At 38.4% G+C, this 20,860-nt stretch overlaps 1 protein-coding gene across 1 annotated transcript; it reads left to right on the top strand.

Moving 5' to 3' along the window:
* Window positions 1-18,086: 18,086 nt before the first annotated feature.
* LOC123593999 (olfactory receptor 1052-like) lies at window positions 18,087-19,010 on the top strand. Its single transcript, XM_045470548.1, has one exon. It carries the CDS (start codon window positions 18,087-18,089, stop codon window positions 19,008-19,010), a length of 924 nt encoding a protein of 307 aa, XP_045326504.1.
* Window positions 19,011-20,860: the final 1,850 nt, after the last annotated feature.

The following is a 20,860-nucleotide window of genomic DNA, read 5'->3' as shown; positions in this document are numbered from 1 at the left end:
TTATCTTCTTAAAGTTGTCTCCTGTCATTCTCCCTCTCTGGAATCCCAGCAGAATTTGTCACTGCCTATTCAACTCTACTCCTATGTGCATTTCAGCTACCCTCTCTTTTCTTAATGTTATCATAGGAGGGATATCCTCCCTTTTATTAAAAACCAATCCCTTCATCTGTATTCTGGATCCCTTCCCCTTTTACCTTCCCAGGAGACTTATGCCATCAGTTGACTTCTTTCCTGTATCTTCAACCAGTTCTTCTCTACTGGATTCTTCTCTCAGGTTTTAAACACATTATAGTCTCCTATGTTCAAACAAGTGAACACTCCACCCCACCCCGGATCCCTTAGCCTTCTCAGTTACTGAACCATCTTGTTCCTACCATTAAACACAAATTTCTTGAATTGTCTACATTTCTGTCTCCATTTCTTCACCTCAACCCACTCCAATCTGTCTTCTGCCCCACACAACTCCACTGAAATAGCTCTTGATAAAGTCACAATGACACCCATGCTGCTAAATTCACCCTTCTTGGCAACCCAACGCCATTCACCTCAGATAAATGCCTTCTTTCTTGATATACCCTCTTTCCTTGGATTTTGAGAACTTCACTCCCCTGGTTTTCCTTTTATCTCTCTGGCCGTTCTTTCTCCGTCTCCTTTTGTGGCTTCTCTATATATCATTGAAATGTTTGTTGTAATGGGGGCTCCTGGGTGGCTCAGTCGGTTAAGCTGCTGACTTCAGCTCAGGCCATGATCTTGAGGGTTTGTGAGTTGGAGCCCCACATGGAGCTGGCTGCCGTCAGAGTGGAACCTGCCTTGGGTCCTCCATCCCCTTCTCTCTCTGCCCCTCCCCCTCTCGCTCTCTCAAAACTAAATAGTTTAAAAAAAATGTTTGCTGTGATATCACAGAGTTTTTTGTTGCTCATTCTACTATCCCTAAAATAAAATTATCCACTTTCATGACCTCCATTACTATTGTTATGCTGATGATTCTGTTTCTTATCTTTAATTTAACTCTCTCTTCTGAGTTCCACAACCATGCACCTATTTGTTATATTTATTTGTACATCTCATGAGCATCTTAAATTCAGGATTTTCAAAACCAAACTCATTGTCTACCCACCCCACTGCCTGAAACCAATTTTGACCCTCCTCTATTTTTCCTTACCTCAATAAAATATAGCATTATTAATTTTTGTCATTTTGAAGGCTCCCATCTTTTTTTCTTAAGATCCCATTATTTAAGTCCTATAGATTCCCCATCTTAAATATCCTTCAAGTGTATCTACTTCTCTTCATCATCCTATTCTGGGCCATTAACATGTCTCTGTATCTAATTTCTTCCTTCCAAATGGTTCCAGGTTAATAATTTTTAGTGACTTCCTATTCCTCTTACTTTAAGGTCCAGAATTATTATTTTTTTCTTCTCAGAGACCCACTTTATTCAGTTCCATACATATGGGACATTGGCACAAGCCCAACCCATCTTAGCATGTATCACTCTGTGGAGAATAAAACAAGGTCCAGAATTATTAATGTAGCCTACAATACCTGGCCTTCTCCTGAATTCCCATGTTGTGCTCTCCTTCTTTCAGTTCCTTGAAACTTCCACATTCTTCCTTGCCTCATTGTTTCCTCATATGCTCATGTTCTCTTTCTAGAAGACAATACCCTCTACGTGTAGCTTGCTCATATTCCTACTTCAGATCTCAATTTAAATGCTTTTTATTCAGGTTAGACCTTCTCTGACCTCTCAAGTCTATGTCAGCTCCTTGCAGTGACATCCTATAGCCATCTATACTTCTCCTATAAAAAGTCTTTATTGGAACTACTTATCTTTCCTATTATCCTATACATTCCATGATGACCCCCCTGTCTTCTTCTATATTCCCGATGCTTAGCAAAGTGCCTGACAAGTCATTGGTACTCAAAAATTTGTGAATGATTGAATTAATAGGAGAATAGAAGTTATATGGAACAATTAATTTGGGTTTTCAGTAGGGGTCATGGAAGACTTTAAAGAGAAAATGACTTTTTAAATGAGTCTTGAAGAATAAAACGGGGGTGAAGGCATTCTAGCAATTTGAAACACTATTGTAAAGACATAGAGGAAAAAAGTGTGAGGTCTCAAAGTACATGATGTGTACACTAACTTAGACTTGTCTGGTGTGGCTGTAGTATGGGAGAGAGTGGTAGAAGGTAGTAGTTTGGGTATAATTATGAAGATCTTTGTGTGTACCACCTGATTAATGATATTTACAGGATCTAGGGGAAATAGCAGGCATAATTTTGTGTTGTGGAAAATCCAGAGTTCAGAGCAGACTAACAATTACCAGGGAAGAACTAACATCAGAAATACTAGGCAAAATGGAGATAAATAAATACTCCTTTCCTTTGTGGTTCCACTTCTCTGCTTGGAGGCTCCCTAGAGACCTGTATCCTTATTTCTAGTGACCAGAGAGTATGAGTGGAGCCTGCCTGACTTTCCAAGGCATTAGAGAAATGGCTGAGTATACTGAGGAATGAGGAGTCGTGTCTTCCTCGTGCAGGTGGAATCCCCAGGCCAGTAGAAAAATGGTGTCTCTTCATGTCCCCTCTGTGATCCTTTTTCAGTTTGGTAAATCACATGGTAATTTTCATTGGGTTTAACATTCTTTCAAGAGCCTTGGACTTTCCTAGAGGAGACTCGTAAGTCTTTAGGCAATTGGCATTCAGTATTGTAATGTCTGATTTTTTTTAAGGGGCATATTTGGCAACAGAACAATAATACTGACACTGACCTTTTCTTTGAGTGGCTGCCTTGGCAAACTTCATAGCAAACGCATTTAGGAGTTGCTCATTCACGGGGGCTGTTCAGAGTCACGGGAAGAGAAGTGTCCTGGGAATTGACAACAGCAGCAAAGCAGTACAGAAAAGAGCAGAGAGGTTCAGACATGATGAATGGGGTCATTTTTGCTTTGAAAAGATTGACGCTTCCTCATCTGGAGGATGAACCCATATGCTCTTAAATTCTTGGTTAAATATTTGTTTGTTTGTTTTGACACAGAGGATCATAAACATGACCATTGTTTTAGTCTCATCTTTATCAACTACTCGAGTGACCTTTGGCAACTCCTCTATCTGGGTAGAAGTTTTATCCCCTGTAAAATGAGGCGGTTAGACTAAATTCCCACTGCAACATTTGACAATTCTATGATTTCTAATTGGAAATATTTATACATATTGTGGTAGAAATGCAATTGTATATGACTAGAAGGTGGGTAGTACAAATAGTGCAATTTCTTCTCAACGAACACAGTGGGTTTTGTGTATGAGTTTTGATGTATAATTCATGAAGTTTCCAAGTTTCCCGCTTAGAGTTCACGACAATAAAATTGCATTCTGCCTAATCATTTCACCTATGTTGTGTGTGTGGGTAGGGGGTTTATTACTGAAGAGTGCGTTAGCTAAGAAGGGTCATCTGGAGGTAGTGGTAGAAGTAGGCTTCTTTTTGAGATGAGGAAACAGAAGAAAGGGAAGAAAAAGTTTAAGCATAGCTTTATGTAGTCTGCTTAAAAGTTTTTAAAAAACAATAGGAACAGTTATCAGCTTGTCAACTAAATTGAAGCCAATCTCTGCTTATACCCTCCTTGGAAACTTCTTCAAGATGAACAACCAGACTATCCATTTATTCATTGTTTCACCAATGGGAAAAGGAAGCAGTATGAAAGCTCTTCTTCAGGATTAACGAAAAGGAAATGAAGTGAAAACAGTAACCCATAGGTCACTTCTCTCTCATCCTGTTGGCAAAGAATGCCCAAGAATCCAGTAACCACCCCCGCCTTGCCTTCTTCTCTTCCACCCCGACAAACGACAAACGTCTCTAACAGCAAGGGGAAAAAAAAGAAAATAGGGTGTTCCTGCTCTATCCAATTATCAGCTTTATCAAGACTTTGTTGGCAATTACATAAGGGAGACTTTGGTACAAAGGAGGACTATGGAAGGCAGGTCAGGAGGGAGGTATGTGAGCATCAAAGTTGAACCACTTAGCTCCTTTTGTTGCAGAGAATCATAGCAGATGGTGTCACACTTTACTATTCAGCTTGCTATATTTGGTGCATGAGCCATATTTTGCCAATCCTTAGCTCTCATGATTCCTCATAATATTAGATTGTTGTGTCTGTGAAAAGAAATGTAAGAGAGTAACACTTAGAACACATAAAGCACAGGTATTCAAAACCACACTCAGAAACAGGTACAGGGAGCCCACAAGTCAGTTAGGGAGAGCACACTTGCACAATGACAACTCTGAATCCCAAAGTAGTGTTTTCAAAGCAACACCTTAAAGAGGGCAAACAATAGAATGCAAAGTGGATTAATTGAGTACTCATCAAAGTAGTCAATTTTATCATCAAAGGGTTTTTATCATCAAAGGCTCCTTGGAGAACGTAAGTTTTGGGAAGGTGACACCCTCAACTGCTTCATAATCAGTAGATCTGTGGGGCTGTTTTCTGGTCAATGCTTCAGTCTCAGTAGTAATCTTGATATATTCAACTGTGGTATGGAATTACTGGTCTATGTTAGGTAATATTTATTGGCATGTGGGTCTTAGGGAGCACACTGTCCTTGAATACAGCTGGCAGGGGAACAAGGTGCTCGGAAGCTTCTAATTGGCCTCGGAAAGAATGAAATTTGCCACCTGAAGCACCAAGGGAACAAGTACATAGTGTACTTATTCCTTAATGAGATTCAAGGTTGAGGGAAGACGGGGACCTCCCTGATTTTCATTTAGTTGGATAGAATGTCCAAGAAGATGGAATTGAACAGTGAAGCACAGACTAAGGGTCACAGTGACCCAGCATTTTAGCAGCCCTTAAATATCTATTGAATTCTCCCAGAACCAACCTGAGGCATGGGTCTCTTAAAACAAAGCTCAGTCTGTAGAGGGAAAACAGTTTTGCTGGGACACAAGAGCTCTGTGTCTCAAATTCGGCTTGAAATCTTCTCTTTAGAGTGACTTTTAACATATCACTTCCCTAATATAGATATTGGATTTATTATCTATTAAAAACAAAGGAATTCCTTTTCTGGCAATGTAACTTGATCCCATCAGATGACTTTATAGTACAATAATCTTTATATTTGTTACATGGTGGTTTGGAAGGGTGTTAGGATGGAGAGCGGAGTGCTTTAGTGAGCTTCACAGGTAGATAAATCTGGAAGGGAATATGATTGTAGACTCTATTCACTCAACTGTATCATCTAGTGGGACTGCCTGATGCTTTGCCTCTTTTGTCTGCAAGTTTCATTGCGGCTACGGACTGAATTGTGCCCCCCCTCCATACCTGCAAATTCTTGTGTTGGAGCCCTAACTCCCAATGTGATGGTATTTGGAGATGTGACCTTCGGGAGATAATTAAGTTTGGATAATTAGGGTGGGAACCTCATGATAGGATTAGTACCCTCATAAGAAGAGATGCCACAGGGTGCTCTCTCTCTCTCTCTGCCATGTGAGAACACAACAAGAAAGTGGTTGTTTGCAAGTCAGGAAGCGTGGTCTCCCTAGAAATCAACCATGCTGGCACCTTGATCTTGCACTTCCAGTGTCTAGAACTATGAGAAAATAAATTTCTGTTATTTAATTTACCCAATGGCATTTTGTTATGGCAGCCTGAGCAGACTAAGAATATTACTATCTCCTAAGTAGGACTTGTCATGTGATCTGTAAAGAGAGAAAATCTAATATGACCAATTTGAGTTTATGTTCTTGAGAATCCATTAGAGCCCAGCTCTTCAGAGGTAGGGCAATACAAGTTATTTGTTGCATCATTATAGTGAGAAACGGCTTGATTACCCTCCTTTGTATCAAAACAACCCTCCCTTTATTGCACATACACACTTCATTTCATGGCATTTGTATATTTCTTCCTCAATAGTGTGCTTTTTCTCCAAGTTTGCTGCTCCTCAAGTCATGGACTCAAAGAAGCTGGAGGACATTAGAGCAGAGTTCAAAACTATTGGTTTCTCTTCAGGTGTGACCTTGATGAACCTGTTTATTATTTTTTCCCTCGTCCATAGATTACCTTTTGGATTCCCTAATACATGGCCACTATATGACCAAGTGTATCTACAAGTATATTCTGTTACTGTGTTAAGGACTGTCAACTCTTGGTGGTTAATCCATTAATAAATTCAGGCAATATTTATTGAGCACCTATGACATGCATCTGCTCTAGATGCTGAAATACAATGATAAATAAAAAAGACAGAAGTATTTTTTGCCCATATAGAGCTTACATTTTAGTAGGGGAAGACAGATAATAAGTATATAAAAAAATGAATTTTAAAACCTAATTTTAACTGGTAATAGCTGCTATGAATAAAATGGAGTAGAAAACTGTTGGGTCAGTGGCCACTTTAGGTAAGCTGACCAGGAAATTTTTCTCTGACAAAGTGACAAATGAGTTGAGATCTAAGTGATGAGTGATGAGAAAGACCTAGAGAATTGCAGGTAGAGACTAGTGCAAAAGACTTAAGTTGGAAATGTACTGGGCATATATATAGGCCGTAAAAATAATCGGTGTGGATGAAAGTAGTGAGAGAGACAGATGATGATGTCAAAAGGTATTTATGGGCCATATTATGGGGAAGCTAGAATGCTATGGTGAAAAGTTTGAATTTAATTTTGGATGCAGTGGAAAGCCATTGAGGGGATTAAGGAGAGAATAGAGAGGGTCTGATTTATACTTTACAAAGATGCTTCTGGGTGCTATCCAGAGAATGGGCTATAGGGAGCCAGAGAAAAGGCAGGAATCCCAATTATAGAAAATTGTAGTACTCTAAGAGAAAGATAATAGTGGATTGAGCTAAGATAGTACATTGGAGGTAGGGAGAAGATTTTGGATACTGGATATCCTTTTAAAGTAGAGCAGACAGTGTTTGATGGATTGGATATAGTGGTTTATACAGTGCCATGATTATGCCCATCTCTGTGGCCCTCACTCCTCTTTGCTTTCCTACTCACCTCCCATCATTCAGGTATAATCTCTTGATCTCTGATGTTCTTATGTTTCAGTGTGGAATGCCTTAGTGTGGATCTACTTTCATCAATTTTGCTGGGAACTCAATTGTCCCTTTTAATCTGGAAATTATTTATTCAGTGTTGAGAATTTTTCTCAAATGATTTCTTTGATAATTTCTACATTATTTTCTCTGTTCTTTTTCAGGAAAATCTATAATTGCTATGTTGGACCTCCTGGTTTGATCTTCTAAATTGATTTTTTTCTTATTTTTCATCTCTGTTTCTTTGGTCTAGTTTTTGTGAGAATTCTTCAACTTCATTTTCCACTACTTCTATTGAAGTTTTATTTTTACCGTCTCTTAAAATATCCAAGAGCTCTTTTATTTAATATTTATTTTTCATAGTATACTATTCTTGTTTAATGACTACATATCTTCTTTTTTATTTCCGACAGTAATGATTTTGAAAGTTCTCATCTCCCTGAGATAAGTTTCACCCAAGTTGTTTGTTTTTTTTAACTTGTTTGTTTTGAACTCTTCCTTTTATGATAGACTTTAAAAAAAATTATATGTCTTGGAGTCCTTAACTGGTTATATTTGAGTGGGAAACAAAAAAAGGTGATTAAAAGTTTTTGTCATGGTGGGCCCTACTATATAGGATGATTTGGCTGGATCCCTCTGTTGGTGAACTCCTGATTATTTTTAGAAAATTTTTTATAAGGCTGATCAGATTCTCTCAGAAAGTAATCTTCTGAACTTCTACCTGGGGATACAAGCCTTAGCTGCAGGTTTGTAGGAACCAAATAGGAGAAGAGGGCTGGTAGTCTCAACATGCTATAGATAGCCAGATATTCACCTAATTGCACACTCAGTTCTATCTGAGACACTCAGTCCAAACACCTTGTATTTTAATTATCACATTAAGTCTCTAGTTTTCTGTTAGAGGGAAGTATGTAGGGGAATTACCCCACTGTGGAAAATAAAGGAGGGGATTTAGAGGTATAATTGCTTCATAAACCATCTTTCAACCAATTCCTATGTTTTCAGCTCCACTTTCACCCTAACTTATAGAAGTACCTGATGCTGACTGGATGCTGCCAATTTCTGAGCCTTTTGGGAGATCACTGGTACAAATTGTGTTGTTCATTTTCTCACTGTTGGTTTAGGATTCAGGTTTCTTGGTCTCCGAATGAGTTAATAGTTGCTCTTTTGCTTTCCTTTTCCTAAAATGCTGTTTTTATACTGTTTCCTGTTTATTTTTCCTCATGAGTTTATGCCTATAAAATAGTTCATTTTATGTCATTTGGAGATAAATGTGAATGTCTAATCCACTGCATTTAACCGGAAACTCTTTTTTACTTTTCATCACATTTAATGTGTTTATTTTGTAGCACTTTTATTATATTGTATATTTATATATTTGGTTATTATATGTCTCTGTCCACAAGTATGCCTATTGTCTATCTTGTTCACTATGCATCCCTAGTGCCTAGGACGTAGTAGACACTCAGTAGGTATGTGTTGAATTATTTAATCTGATATATTTTATTAATTAAAAATGATATTTGTAGTCATGACATCTGATAGTGGTTGTGGGAAAAAAGGAAAATAACTACATAGCAAATTAGTTGAATCAAAATGAGATAATTAGAGACTCAAGGAAAAATATAAGACAAGATACATAAGAGCACATACATTTTCACTTTTGCAGCACATATTCCAATTCTCATTTAAAAGATCAACTGGATATCCATAATAAATTTATTTTAGAGGAGTGATCAAAACCAAATGGAAATCAGTTAGCATATGGTTGCCATAGTCCAGGTAAGAAAACATTATGACCTAGTAGAGGGAGTAGACAGAATTGAACAGAGACAGGAGTAATTTAGAAGGTCGTGGTTACCCTTGGGTAAAGGAAGAAGGAGAAAAGAGGAAGGATTAAGGTATTAAGGGTGACTCCTACATTTCTGGCTAGATGGACAGTAACTCTCTTCACTCAGGTGGTCAGAGTAACTGGAGGAGAATAAGAACAGATACAGGGAGATAAGCAGTGACACTCACTTGCCTTGCTTCTACAACTGCCAGAATATTTTAATTTGGCTATTTTGTCTCAAAACTTAGGAGAAAAGGTTTAGCCTGAGTCACTCATTTTTCCACTATTTTATTTTGATCTCCTTGCATAGACTTAGCTAAGCAACACAGGGAATGAAACTCACTATTATTATTTTTGCCCTATACCACAAACTGTTAATAGTAGTACAGCCTAGTCTAAAGAATATCAGTTGAGTGCTTAAAATCTACTGACCTGGGGATGGCATAACCTGGGTTCTACATTCAGTTCTGTCATTAACTCACCGTGTGACTTTGGACTAGACATATAAATTTAGGTTCCTTATATGTAAAATCAGGCTGCTAATATAATAATTACACTCTTGCTAAGTATTCTTTAGGAAAATAGAGAAGACCCATGTTTATCTTGGGAGCTAGAAAGATTTATAAATAAGTAATGTACAAATATGTTCTGAAGAGAAAGTTACAGTGTGTTAGCCTATATAGCAGCTACCATTTATTGAGAGTCTATCATGTACCATGTGCTTTACCCATGTTTTCTTATTAAATCACCACAATAATATGAGATTAGTATTAGTATCTCCTTTTTAGAAACGAGAAAGGTGAATATCAGAAAGGGCAACAGGCCAAAGTAACACTGCTGGTTAGTGGTAAATCCAAGATTCAGACTCAAGTTTATTTTACTGCAAAGCCAATATGTTTTCAACTTTATAATGCTACATTTTGTACATGGTGGGCTGCCTCTGAAACATGTCTGTGAACTTAAATTCATTGAATCTTAGAAATGGTAAAAATAAAAATTCTAAATGATTCAGTTCAATATCTTATTTTACACATAAGGAAACTGAGGACCAGAAAGCAGGGAGTTATTGGCCAAATATCAGAAGTTAGTGGCAGAGCTGAGGCCAGGGCCCATCTCTTCAGACCATCTGCCCATTGCTGTTTCTAATTTGGAGCCTGAAGATATGGCCTGATCCAAATAGCCCAGATGTGTAAGTGTGTACCTTCACTGGCCCACTAATCTCACAGGAGTGTTAGCACAGTAAAAGTATACAGGGTGCCTGGGTGGCTCAGTTGGTTGAGAGTCTGACTCTTGATTTCAGTTTAGGTCATGATCTCACAGGTTCGTGAGTTTGAGCACCACATCAGGTTCTGCACTGACAGTGTGGAGCCTGCTTGGGATTCTCTCTCTCTCCTCTCTGTCTGCCCCTACCCTGCTTGCTCTCTCTCCCAAAATAAACAAATAAACTTAAAAAAAAATTTTTTTTTAAGTGCAGTAATAGATTTGAGTGGGATTTGGATGAAAAAAATTAGTGGCATGAATTTTTTTAGACACACAAACATAAGATGATACAGTTTAGGAAAGAGATTATTTACACAGTGGTATTTCAATTAGCCTCAGATTCCCTCAGGGGAGAAAGATTCTGTATTATGCGATGTATATTGCTTGCGTTAAATACCACACAGTTGGCCCATGAGTGGCTATTCATGTGGGTAGAAGTCCAAGAAGCTAACAGCCTCGGTCCTTCAAGCAAAAACCACTGGGGGAGACTATTGAAATGCCAAAGGCGACCTTGATAAAAATAACAAGACATAGCAGGTGAGTTTACTGGCATCTTGCATTTCATTAAAATCCCTCCATTTGGAGTTGAGGGGACCAAACAATGGGGCAGGCCCTTTCACAGAGAGTCACTGATTTTGGCTATATGGTAAAAACCGATCTATTTTCATGTATCAGCCTGAGGCCTAGAACTTGAAAAACTTCAGCCAGAGAGACAAGATTTTCTTTGAGTAACTAAATTGCTTTTCACATTTCTATTTTATGTCTGCAGAGGGAACACACAATAAATTTAGGTAAGAATGTAGCAGGCAGAAATCAGAGCTGATGAATTCTAAGCTTACATAAACTAAGGTTCCCAATCCTAGGTGCTTTTGTTTTTTTCCTTTCAGTAGACTTACTAAAACAAGACAGATGTTCTGAGTCCTCCTAACTCCTGTCCCATTACTCAGGGATTTTGGAGACTAGGCATTGCAATTGCTTTGTTGAAATAGAAGAGGATTTAGTGGGCTAGGATGACAGGAAGAGAGGGTGAAGAGCGTGGAGAGCAGCACATCAAGCTGCTTGTTCATAGGAGATGATTTGTGTTCATTCATAGGAGATGTGAAAGTGGAGGAAGCACAGAATCCAGCCCTTTTCAGTAACCACAAGCAACTTTCACTCTTATTTTCCTGCAGACACTGCAGAAACCCAAAGTTCACAGCCCTCCTGACTCTGAGAGTTTAATCCCAGAGAAGGTTCATAGCAAATGCTTGTAGGTTTGCTTTAGTCCTCATATTTATATAGTGTTGTTGACTTTTCAAAATTATGAAACTTTAGTGACTTTACTGAATCAAACATGAATAGAGAGCACCTTGAAGGCCTGCCTTTTTTTTCAGGTACAGTTATGGTTTTATGTGGCTTGAGGTCATTTCACAAATATATTTCTTTTGGTTGATTCTAGTAACAATCATCCAACCTGTTAATATCCAAAAGTGTGTTTAGCCATCCTCCAGTTATTGACCATTTGGAATCTTCCATGGAATGTCTTTTAACCACGCCCATTTTGCACTAAACTCTACTCAGATTTCAAGGTTCTTTTTCAATGCTACCTCCTCCATTATACCTTTCTTTTCCCCACACCCGCCATCCTCCAGCCACATGGAATTAAATCAGTTCATCTTTTTTGCTACTGTAGTGCTTTGTCTTTATTTCCATGTTAGAACATGTTACACATACAGTTGCCTTCCCTGTTATATTGTAGGCTCCTTGAGGGCAGGGATTGGGTCTTACACACAATTGAATCCCCTAAGCACACGACATAGTGATTTACAGATATATACTAGATGAATACTTAAATAGCAATATAATGAATATTTTTGCATAAATTATTTTCATTTATTTTGGATTATATCCTTGGGGGTATATTTCTGTAACTGGAATTACTTGGGCAAAGAACAGTTATACATTGCTATATTCCAGAAATTTCACCAGCAATTTACATGGTGACCTGTTTCCTGACAGTGGCCTTTATGACATACATACTACCAAGCTGGGGGACATTGTTTTAATTTGTATTATGCTGAGGTCACATGTTTTGTCATGTGATTATATACTGAATATGTTCGCTATTGTGCATGTTGTCATTTTCTTTGGCCACTCATCTAGTGAGTTTTACAAAGTGATCTCATATGTTTCATTATTTATTTATATGTTCTGACTGGTGTATTTTAAAAGTTCTCAACCACATATGTTTTCTCATTTGGCTTTTTCCTTTTTGATCTTCATTTTATTATAATACAATGTGCCCAAGAGTTTTAGTCATATATTTGAACACATCCTCCTGGTTCTGATCATACCCTCTATTTTTTCAATGGCTACAATAGCTAGATAAACAATGCTGTTCTGTTGTTTTTTTTCTTTTTTTTTTTTAAGTCAAGAAGTGGGTTGGTCTGCTTTTTTAAAATGTTTATTTTTGGGGTGCCTGGGTGGCTCAGTCGGTTAAGCAGCTGACTTCAGCTCAGGTCATGATCTCGCGGTCCGTGAGTTCGAGCCCCGCATCAGGCTCTGTGCTGACAGCTCAGAGCCTGGAGCCTGTTTCAGATTCTGTGTCTCCCTGTCTCTGACCCTCCCCCGTTCATGCTCTGTCTCTCTCTGTCTTAAAAATAAGCGTTAAAAAATTTTAAAAAATGTTTATTTTTGAGAGAAAAAGAGAGAGAGAGAGCATGAGTGGGGGAGAGGCATAGAGAGAGGGAGACACAGAATCCAAAACAGGCTCTAGGCTCTGAGCTGTCAGCACAGAGCCTGACACAGGGATCGAACTCATGAACCGCAAGATCATGACCTAAGCGGAAGTCGAATGCTTAACCGAGTCACCCAGGCGCCCCCTTTTTTTTCTAGTTTCATAGTTTAGATTTGTATATCTAACTTTTTGATTTATCTGGAGTTTATTGAAGCATATGATGTGAGGTACATAATCCAAGTTCACTTCTCTTCTTATGGATATACAGTTTTCCCAACAATATTTATTTGTTAATTTGTTAGTGTTCCCTTTAGTGTGTGTGTGTGTGTGTGTGTTTGTGTGTGTGTGTGTGTGTTCTTTCTAGCCAACTGGAGACATTTTTAAGGGTTTGGCTCTCTTTCTTTAAAACATGCTATTTCATTGATCAATCTTTGTTTTTAATTCAATGCCAAAAGATCTTTTTTATATGCATAGTTTTGTAATAAATATTAAAGCCTGAGAAGCTATATACCATCATTATTTAAAATGGTATTTTTTTGGCATTTTTGTCTTCTTATTCTTCCAGGTGAATTTCACTATAAATATGTCGTGGTCTGTAAAACATCCTGTAGAATATTTAATTGATATTACATTAAATCTATACATTAACATAAAGAGTCTTATCTTATATTTTAGCCTTGCCAGTTGGGAGCAAAGTGTCTTTTCCCATTTATTCATGTCTTTCTTTATTTCTTCAATTATGATTTTATTATTTCCTTTGAATACATTTCTTTTGCCATTGTTAAATTTTTCAAAGTACTTTTAAATTGATGATCTCATTCAGTGACTGTGCTGTAGGTCAGTAGAAGTATTTAGATACAGCAAGCATGACTGACTTGTAATGTATATTTTTCCCCCAGCATTCATCAGGATTCCTTTATTTTGCTAACAACTTTATTGGGATATAATTCACATACCATACAATTTACATGTATACATATAAATGTGTATACATTATACAGTATTTAGTAGATTCAAAATGGTGCAATCTTCACCACAATCAATTTTAGAACATTTTTATCACTAAAATATGGAAGAGTAAGAAATCTAAACATACAGGAATATCAAATCATGGTGGACATTGAACTAAAGGAATGATAAGGTTTTTGGCAGCATGAGTGTTAAATGTTTTAGACATATTAAAAGTATAAGTCCATAAATTTTAATTAGATCACATAGCTAACAAAAAACAAACAAACAAAACAACCTGTACCAGCCATTCCTGCATCACTTCTCAAGACCCTAGCAACCACTAGTCTACTTTTTATATACCGATTTCTCCATAGATTTGCCTAGTCTGGATATTTCATATGTATGAAATCATAAAATTAAAAACTGGACTTTTAAGGAGAAGCAAAAGTAACATTTATTAAGCACTTACATATCTGTTAAGCACTTTCTATATTTTTTCTTATTTAATCTCTAAACAGCCATTTAAGTTAGGTAATATTTCCATTTTAGATAAGGGAATTGATAGTAGAGAGGTTGAGCAATCTGTTTGAGATCATAGGGTTAAGATCCAGATGGTAATCTGGATGCTTTGACCAGATCTTTGTCCAAGCTCTTTCTGCCTTAAGGTTGTTAGGAATTTTGGAAAACATGTCTCCAATACTCGTGCCTCATTGATCCTCAGTGCCTTCCACAGAGACAAAACACCAATATGACATTTCTGACACTGTGAGGGCTGAAAGAGCAAAGTAGAATGGTGTTTTCTATAGCATAGACTCATGGATCTACAGATGCTCTTTCAACTTCCCTCCGTCAGATATTGAGAATGACCAATGATCTGTGTGCAGTTTGACTCACAGAGCCATGGGAAATTAGAGCTCAAAGCTGAAAAGAGCCTCAGCGACCACCGGGTCTAACTGCTTTATTTTATTGATGAAGAAACTGGGACCCAGAAAGAGCAAGCTATTTGCTGAAGATGATATAGCTCAAATATAGTGACAGAGGATGACCTTTCATCTGTTATTGGAAAAATAAATGTACCAAAGGTGAAAGTCCCATCCAGAACAACTGCAGGAAACAAATTAAGGGGAAAGCAAGATAGTGATGTGGAAAGGTCACTGAGTTAGGTCAGAAGGTCTGGGTTCCAACACCAGCTGTGCCACTAATTCACTGTGAGACCTTAGACAAGTCACTTAACCTCTTTGGACATCTGTTTGTTCATCTGGAAATGGCTGGGTTGGAATATATGATCTTTTGGAAGATTGCATTTATTAAACACTCCAGAAATTTTGTTGAATAAGTAAATAAGTGAACCTTTATATACATGCTAAATGTTAGGCTATTTTGGGAAGAGACTCAATGAACTACGTAAGTGAAAAACTGAAAATAGGGGTAACCAAAATATTTTTTAAAAGAACCAGTACTGTAAATTTACATGCCTCTAGGGATGAATGCATTAATGCACATTCTTTAAACATAAAAGATTACTTTTTCAACAAGTGAAAGGAGTGCCTGATTATTTCCAGTAAGTAGATATACAAGACACATTAGCCGAGTTAATAACACACGCATTCTGGCTGCAATATTGACACTAGTTAATGCAGGGGCATGTGCAGATGGGGTATATAAAAATCATTTTCTTAATAAAGTCTTAATTTTGTGTGTTTATTTCCTTTGGGAAGAAAAAGCAATTCAATCTTATTTTAAGGAAGAAAGATTTCACCATGTTCTAAGACTAAGAGAGAGGCATTTATTCACTCAACTAGTATTTATTGAAAGCCTACAGTACATGCACACGTCAAGGAACAGAGTTATCCTAAAAAGGGAAAATTTAGAACTGATACAAGAATGTGAAACTAACATTGAAAACCTGTCTTTTTTATGACTCAAGTTACACGTACAGCCGAGAGCTGTTTGTTTAAACCTTCACAGGCTGAAACTTGCACGGTGGAGAGCAGAGCGGATGATGTGTGTGTAGGGGGTGAGTGGGAGGGCAAAGAGTGCAGCTCTGTAAGCAGGAGCTGAAGCACTCAGCAGAAAATGATCATATTGATGCGTTCCTCCTCCCTCTCCCACCTTCCATGATGGAATAATAATAGGGATCCGTTCCATGTGTATTGTATCACCGTTCAGAGTTTACAGAGTGCTTTCACATTCATTATCTTATTTGATCCTCATGCCAGCCCTAAAAGGGAAGCATAGCGGGTATTGTTTTTTCTGTTTTCGAGATGAGAAAATAGGGGTCTCCAAAAGGTGAAGTGACTTTTCCATGGAAAAACAACACAGATTAGTGCCAGGACTAGAACTCAGGTCTTTGGTCTCTGAAAGCAGTGTTCTTTACATTATCTGCAATCAACCCAGTATTTTCTCCTCCGGTCTCCCTGTTTGGAGGTATAAGTTGCCGAATGTTCCCCTGGGCAGGCTGCTGTGCTGAGCAGCAGCAGCAGCAATTAACTCCAACAGTTTCAGTAGAACCATAAAGAGTGAATTATTAGTACAAGTAAAAGATGCCTCTTACATCTGCTCTGGTCAAACTGTGTGTATGAGTGTGTGCATGCGTGCATGTGTGCACTGTCTGAGGGATGGTTAGAGAGTGGAGCATGAACATCATATTTCAGCCAGTCTCTCTAGAGCTCACTGCTATTGATCCAAAATGGTAATAACGTGCACACACAATACCTCCACTTCCATTTGGTGAAATGGAGAGGAAAAAAAAAGTAATAAGTATATAAGTAGGAGTGGTCATGAAGGAATGAAGAAAGAATTCAGCAAGCACCTAATATACACCAAATGCTTTACTTGCAATATTTCATTTAATCTTTACTATTGCCCCATGACATAGGTCCTATAGTGTCCTTCTTTTACAGATTAGTAAACTAAAGCTCAGTAGGTCAAGTCCTAAGTTGCAGAACCAGTGATCGCCTAAGCCAGGATTCAAATAAGTCCATATGGCTCCAGAATCAGACATCTTAAGTACACCAAATAAAGAACCTTTGATTTCTGGTGAATTGAATCACACATGTCTTTTTTTTTTTTTTTACACCTGTCTTTCTTTTTAATCAAAGTTGTGAGAGCCCTCCAAAGTCTCCTTGCCTAGCCTCTCACCAAATATAGGAATCCCTTCTAGAAACCCCTCACTGATGACCATCCAGTGAACCACAGGGACTCTGATTTAGTTTAGATTCTATAAATGGAGATAAATCTGCATGGATTTATCCTTTCTCTTGCCTGGTGCTTCATCCAGAACAAGACCCAGGCATTTCATGAGGCAGCCAGACTGTATTAGAGATATCCTAATAGAGAGACATAGAGACAATAGAGAGACATAGACTTCATTCACTCAGCCTCAGTGCCATCTGACTCCAACCATTTTGTGACCTGGTCCTTTGCTCAGATGGATCTGACCGACAAATCTTTGTGGAATTCATAGTTAGTTTTTCACAGCTGCATTATTTTTGCCCCGTGCATGGTTAAAGGAATCAGTAAAGTGATGATCAGCCAGGAGCTGCCTGAATCCTTTGGTTGCTCTTTCACAGGATCCAAATGGTACCTTCAGACTTGAATTAGGTTTCTGAGGGTCATTTAGAAACATTCCAATTCTGCAACAATCTATTGGTGAAGAATTGCTCAAGGTCCCAGAAAACCTTCTTCTGATCAAACAGAATTGTAAGTATTGATGACTTCCACTGTTTCAGAAATAATGTCACAAAAACTGAAGAGGGAGACTTGTCTGTCAAGATGAAGTCAGTTGACATGTTTATCCTCTTGTTACTTTATCTGCAATAATTCCTTGGGCTTGATTTGGAAAAGTGGAGGAGAGTGAGATGGAATTCCTTACCCCCAAATTTTCTTAGTTCGTAGCCCTGTATCAGTGAAGAACATCTCTTGATGACACCTGTTTTCTTTCTCCCTCCCTCATTCATTCCTTCAACAAATATTAAGTGCTTTTTGCATCCTAGACCTTTATTCTCTTTCTTATCCGTGTTCTTTTTACTTTCTGAATTTTCTTATTTTTCTCCTTCTCCTTTTTTCCTCCCATCTTCACTGTCTCAATATTATGTTTGGGAAATGATGATACTATTTGGGAAGGCATTTAATGTGAGAATATAGATGAGGGGAAGGGTTAGAGAGTGTTGTGGATTTATGGGTTTTGAATGGGACTGTGTTATCCATATCATCTAGTTTCCCATTATTTCCTCACTTAAAGCATGTCTAAAGAGCTCTTAACTAGTCAAGAATAATACCCAGCTTGGGTTGATGGAGAATTCATCCATGGTGACGGACTTCATTCTTCTTGGCTTGACAGACAACCCTCAGCTTGGAGTCCTGCTATTTGGAGTCTTACTTATTGTTTATACTGTCACTATGTTGGGTAATCTAGGCCTGGTGATCCTGATCAGAGTCAGTCCCTGCCTTCATACTCCCATGTACTTTTTTCTCTCTAATCTGTCTCTTCTTGATGTCTGTTTCTCTTCCATCACGATCCCAAAGACTTTAGCAAATTTGCTATCTAAGTTGCAGGCTGTTTCTTTCCTTGGATGTGTGACTCAAATGGGCTTGTTCATTATCTTTGCCTCTGCTGAATGCAATCTTTTGGCTTCCATGGCCTATGACCGATACACTGCCATCTGTCACCCATTGCTCTACCATGTCACGATGTCTAGAGTCCGTTGTCTCCTCTTGGTAGCAGGATGCTACTTTGGGGGGTTAGTTAACATGGTTTCTGTGACAGCTTCCATCACACAACTGTCATTCTGCCAACCACGTGTCCTTCCCCACTTCTTCTGTGACATCCCTCCACTGTTGGCACTGGCTTGCTCAGACCCCTGGATCACGCAGATACTGGTTGTTGGCTGTGGGGGATTCACCCTGGTCACCTCCATTGTGGTGATCCTTGTCTCCTACATGTCTGTCCTAATGACTATCCTGGGAATTCCTTCAGCTTCCAGCAAACAAAAAGCTTTCTCTACCTGTGCTTCCCACATGACTGCTATTGGCCTGTACTATGGAACAACTATGTACACTTACTTGCAGCCCTCACAACGTGGATCCCAAGCAGGAAATCAGATGGTTTCAGTGTTTTATACAATGGTGATCCCCATGTTAAATCCTCTCATCTACAGCTTGAGAAACCAGGAAGTAAAAGCTGCCTTATGGAAAATATTGAAGCAGAGTCCCTAATCTTCCATTCTGTGTCTCAAGAATGTAATATGTTCTATGAAGATTTGCCTACAGTTCTATTCATAGTGTTTTCCTCGTATGCAAATAAAGCCTTTTTAAGAACAATTGAATTGCTCTGGCTAAGTGTTTAGAAGTAGTTGTTTAGATAAACAGCAACACAATAGGAAATTAAGTGGAGAAAATAATGTGTATTTTCCGAAGCAACTGTCTGATAAGAAATATTTTAAGAGGGCAATATGTATGTAGGTATGAATATGTCAATCTGAGTTGTAAACTGGTATACAACACTAGTCAAAAATTAAAATAATTCCATGATAATAAGGTTAAAAAACAGCGTAATTTGACTATAAGTTATAGAAGAGAGCATGAAAGGCAACTGAGATGCAAAAGTCTTTGCTTTACCATTCATGGGTTTATATGGAGGGTTTACTTGGTATCCCTTAGGCTGAATTAAATTCAGTCCATATTTTTCAAAAGGACTCAGAGGACTCCTAGATGTGTGTTCTTCAAATGCTGTGTACCATCAGTGCCACTGTGAGGCTATAAAATGTGAGCCTATATATGAATTCACATGTGCAATTATTGAGATTTATAAGGGTAAATCTTTTTAAATTTTTTTTTAATGTCTATTTATTTTGAGACAGAGAGAGAGAGAGAGACAGAGAGACAGAGCTAGAGTGGGGGAGGGCAGAGAGAGATGAGGGACACACAGATTTCGAAGCAGGCTCTAGGCTCTGAGCTGTCAGCACAGAGCTGGACCTGGGGCTCGAACCCAGGAACCCTGAGATTTGACCTGAGCCGAAGTAGGAAGCTTAACTGCCTGAGCCACCCAGGCGCCCCTATGAGGGTAAATGTTAAAGATAATAATACTCAGACAAACAAGAGACTAGGTTTGCTAATTAGAGTAGGATTTGAACGATTCTTTGTAAGGGACAATGGACCATTGATTAGTGGGAATTCTAGGCCTGAATTACAGCAGTGATTTCTTTTGTATGTAAATACTAAGAGGACTATTTGTATGCAAATTATAAATGAGCCAAGCCTGAACATACTTCCAACAGACAACACAAGTGTGAATAGAACCTGAATTAATTTATTAGTCAGTTCATGGCTAGCCCTCAGAATTTGAAAAGATGCATGAAATTTGTAGATATTACTATCTTGTCTAAATATATTGAACAACAGGCTGTCTATAAAAGCATATCATCCTATACCTGAAGACTATGAAAACTTAGTATCTTACTTTTATAGTTGAGGAAACCAAGTCCTGGAGAAGAGAAAGTGACCAAGATCAAACAGCTAGTTAGGGGAAAGCAATCAAATTGGTTCAAGCTGCAAGAAAAAATGGAAAGAAGTATTTATTTATATCTAGGTAAGACAGAATTTGGGGGCCCTTAGATGGTTCTGTTTCTGCCTCTATTCCCCCAAACTTTCTAGCCTTAGTAGCCATCTGCCAAAGACTCCTAAGCCCCAGTTGTGATGAAGCGTGGTTTACTTGGTAACCACGTGAAAACCAACCCCCTTAGAGTTCCAGTTCCTTATATATCCAGCTACCGGCTGGAACCTCTGCTTGAAAGTTGCTTGGGCACTTCAGACTTAATGTTCAAAACTGAACTCTTCTAAACCTGCTCCTCCTTTTCCCCTGCCCCCTATGTAGGTTAATGGCACAACCCGGTTTCTTAAGCCCAAAAGCTAAAGCTAGTCATTGACATTTTCCTTCCCCTCAACTCCCTACATCCAACAAATTACCAAATCCTGCCAATTCTACTTCCCAGGAGCCTTTTGAAGTAGTTTCTTCCTCACTGCCAGGGGCACTGTCCCAGATCGCGATATGCACTCCTTTCTGGCCT

This window comes from Leopardus geoffroyi, chromosome X (genome assembly GCF_018350155.1).
Source record: "Leopardus geoffroyi isolate Oge1 chromosome X, O.geoffroyi_Oge1_pat1.0, whole genome shotgun sequence".
NCBI lineage: Eukaryota > Metazoa > Chordata > Mammalia > Carnivora > Felidae > Leopardus > Leopardus geoffroyi.
The sequence above is the reverse complement of the archived record's forward strand: the minus strand, read 5'-3'. Positions and strand labels throughout refer to the sequence as shown.

Coding starts and splice junctions, on each gene's coding strand:
- LOC123593999 (XM_045470548.1), top strand. CDS start 18,087: ATGGAGAATTCATCCATGGTGACGGACTTCATTCTTCTTGGCTTGACA.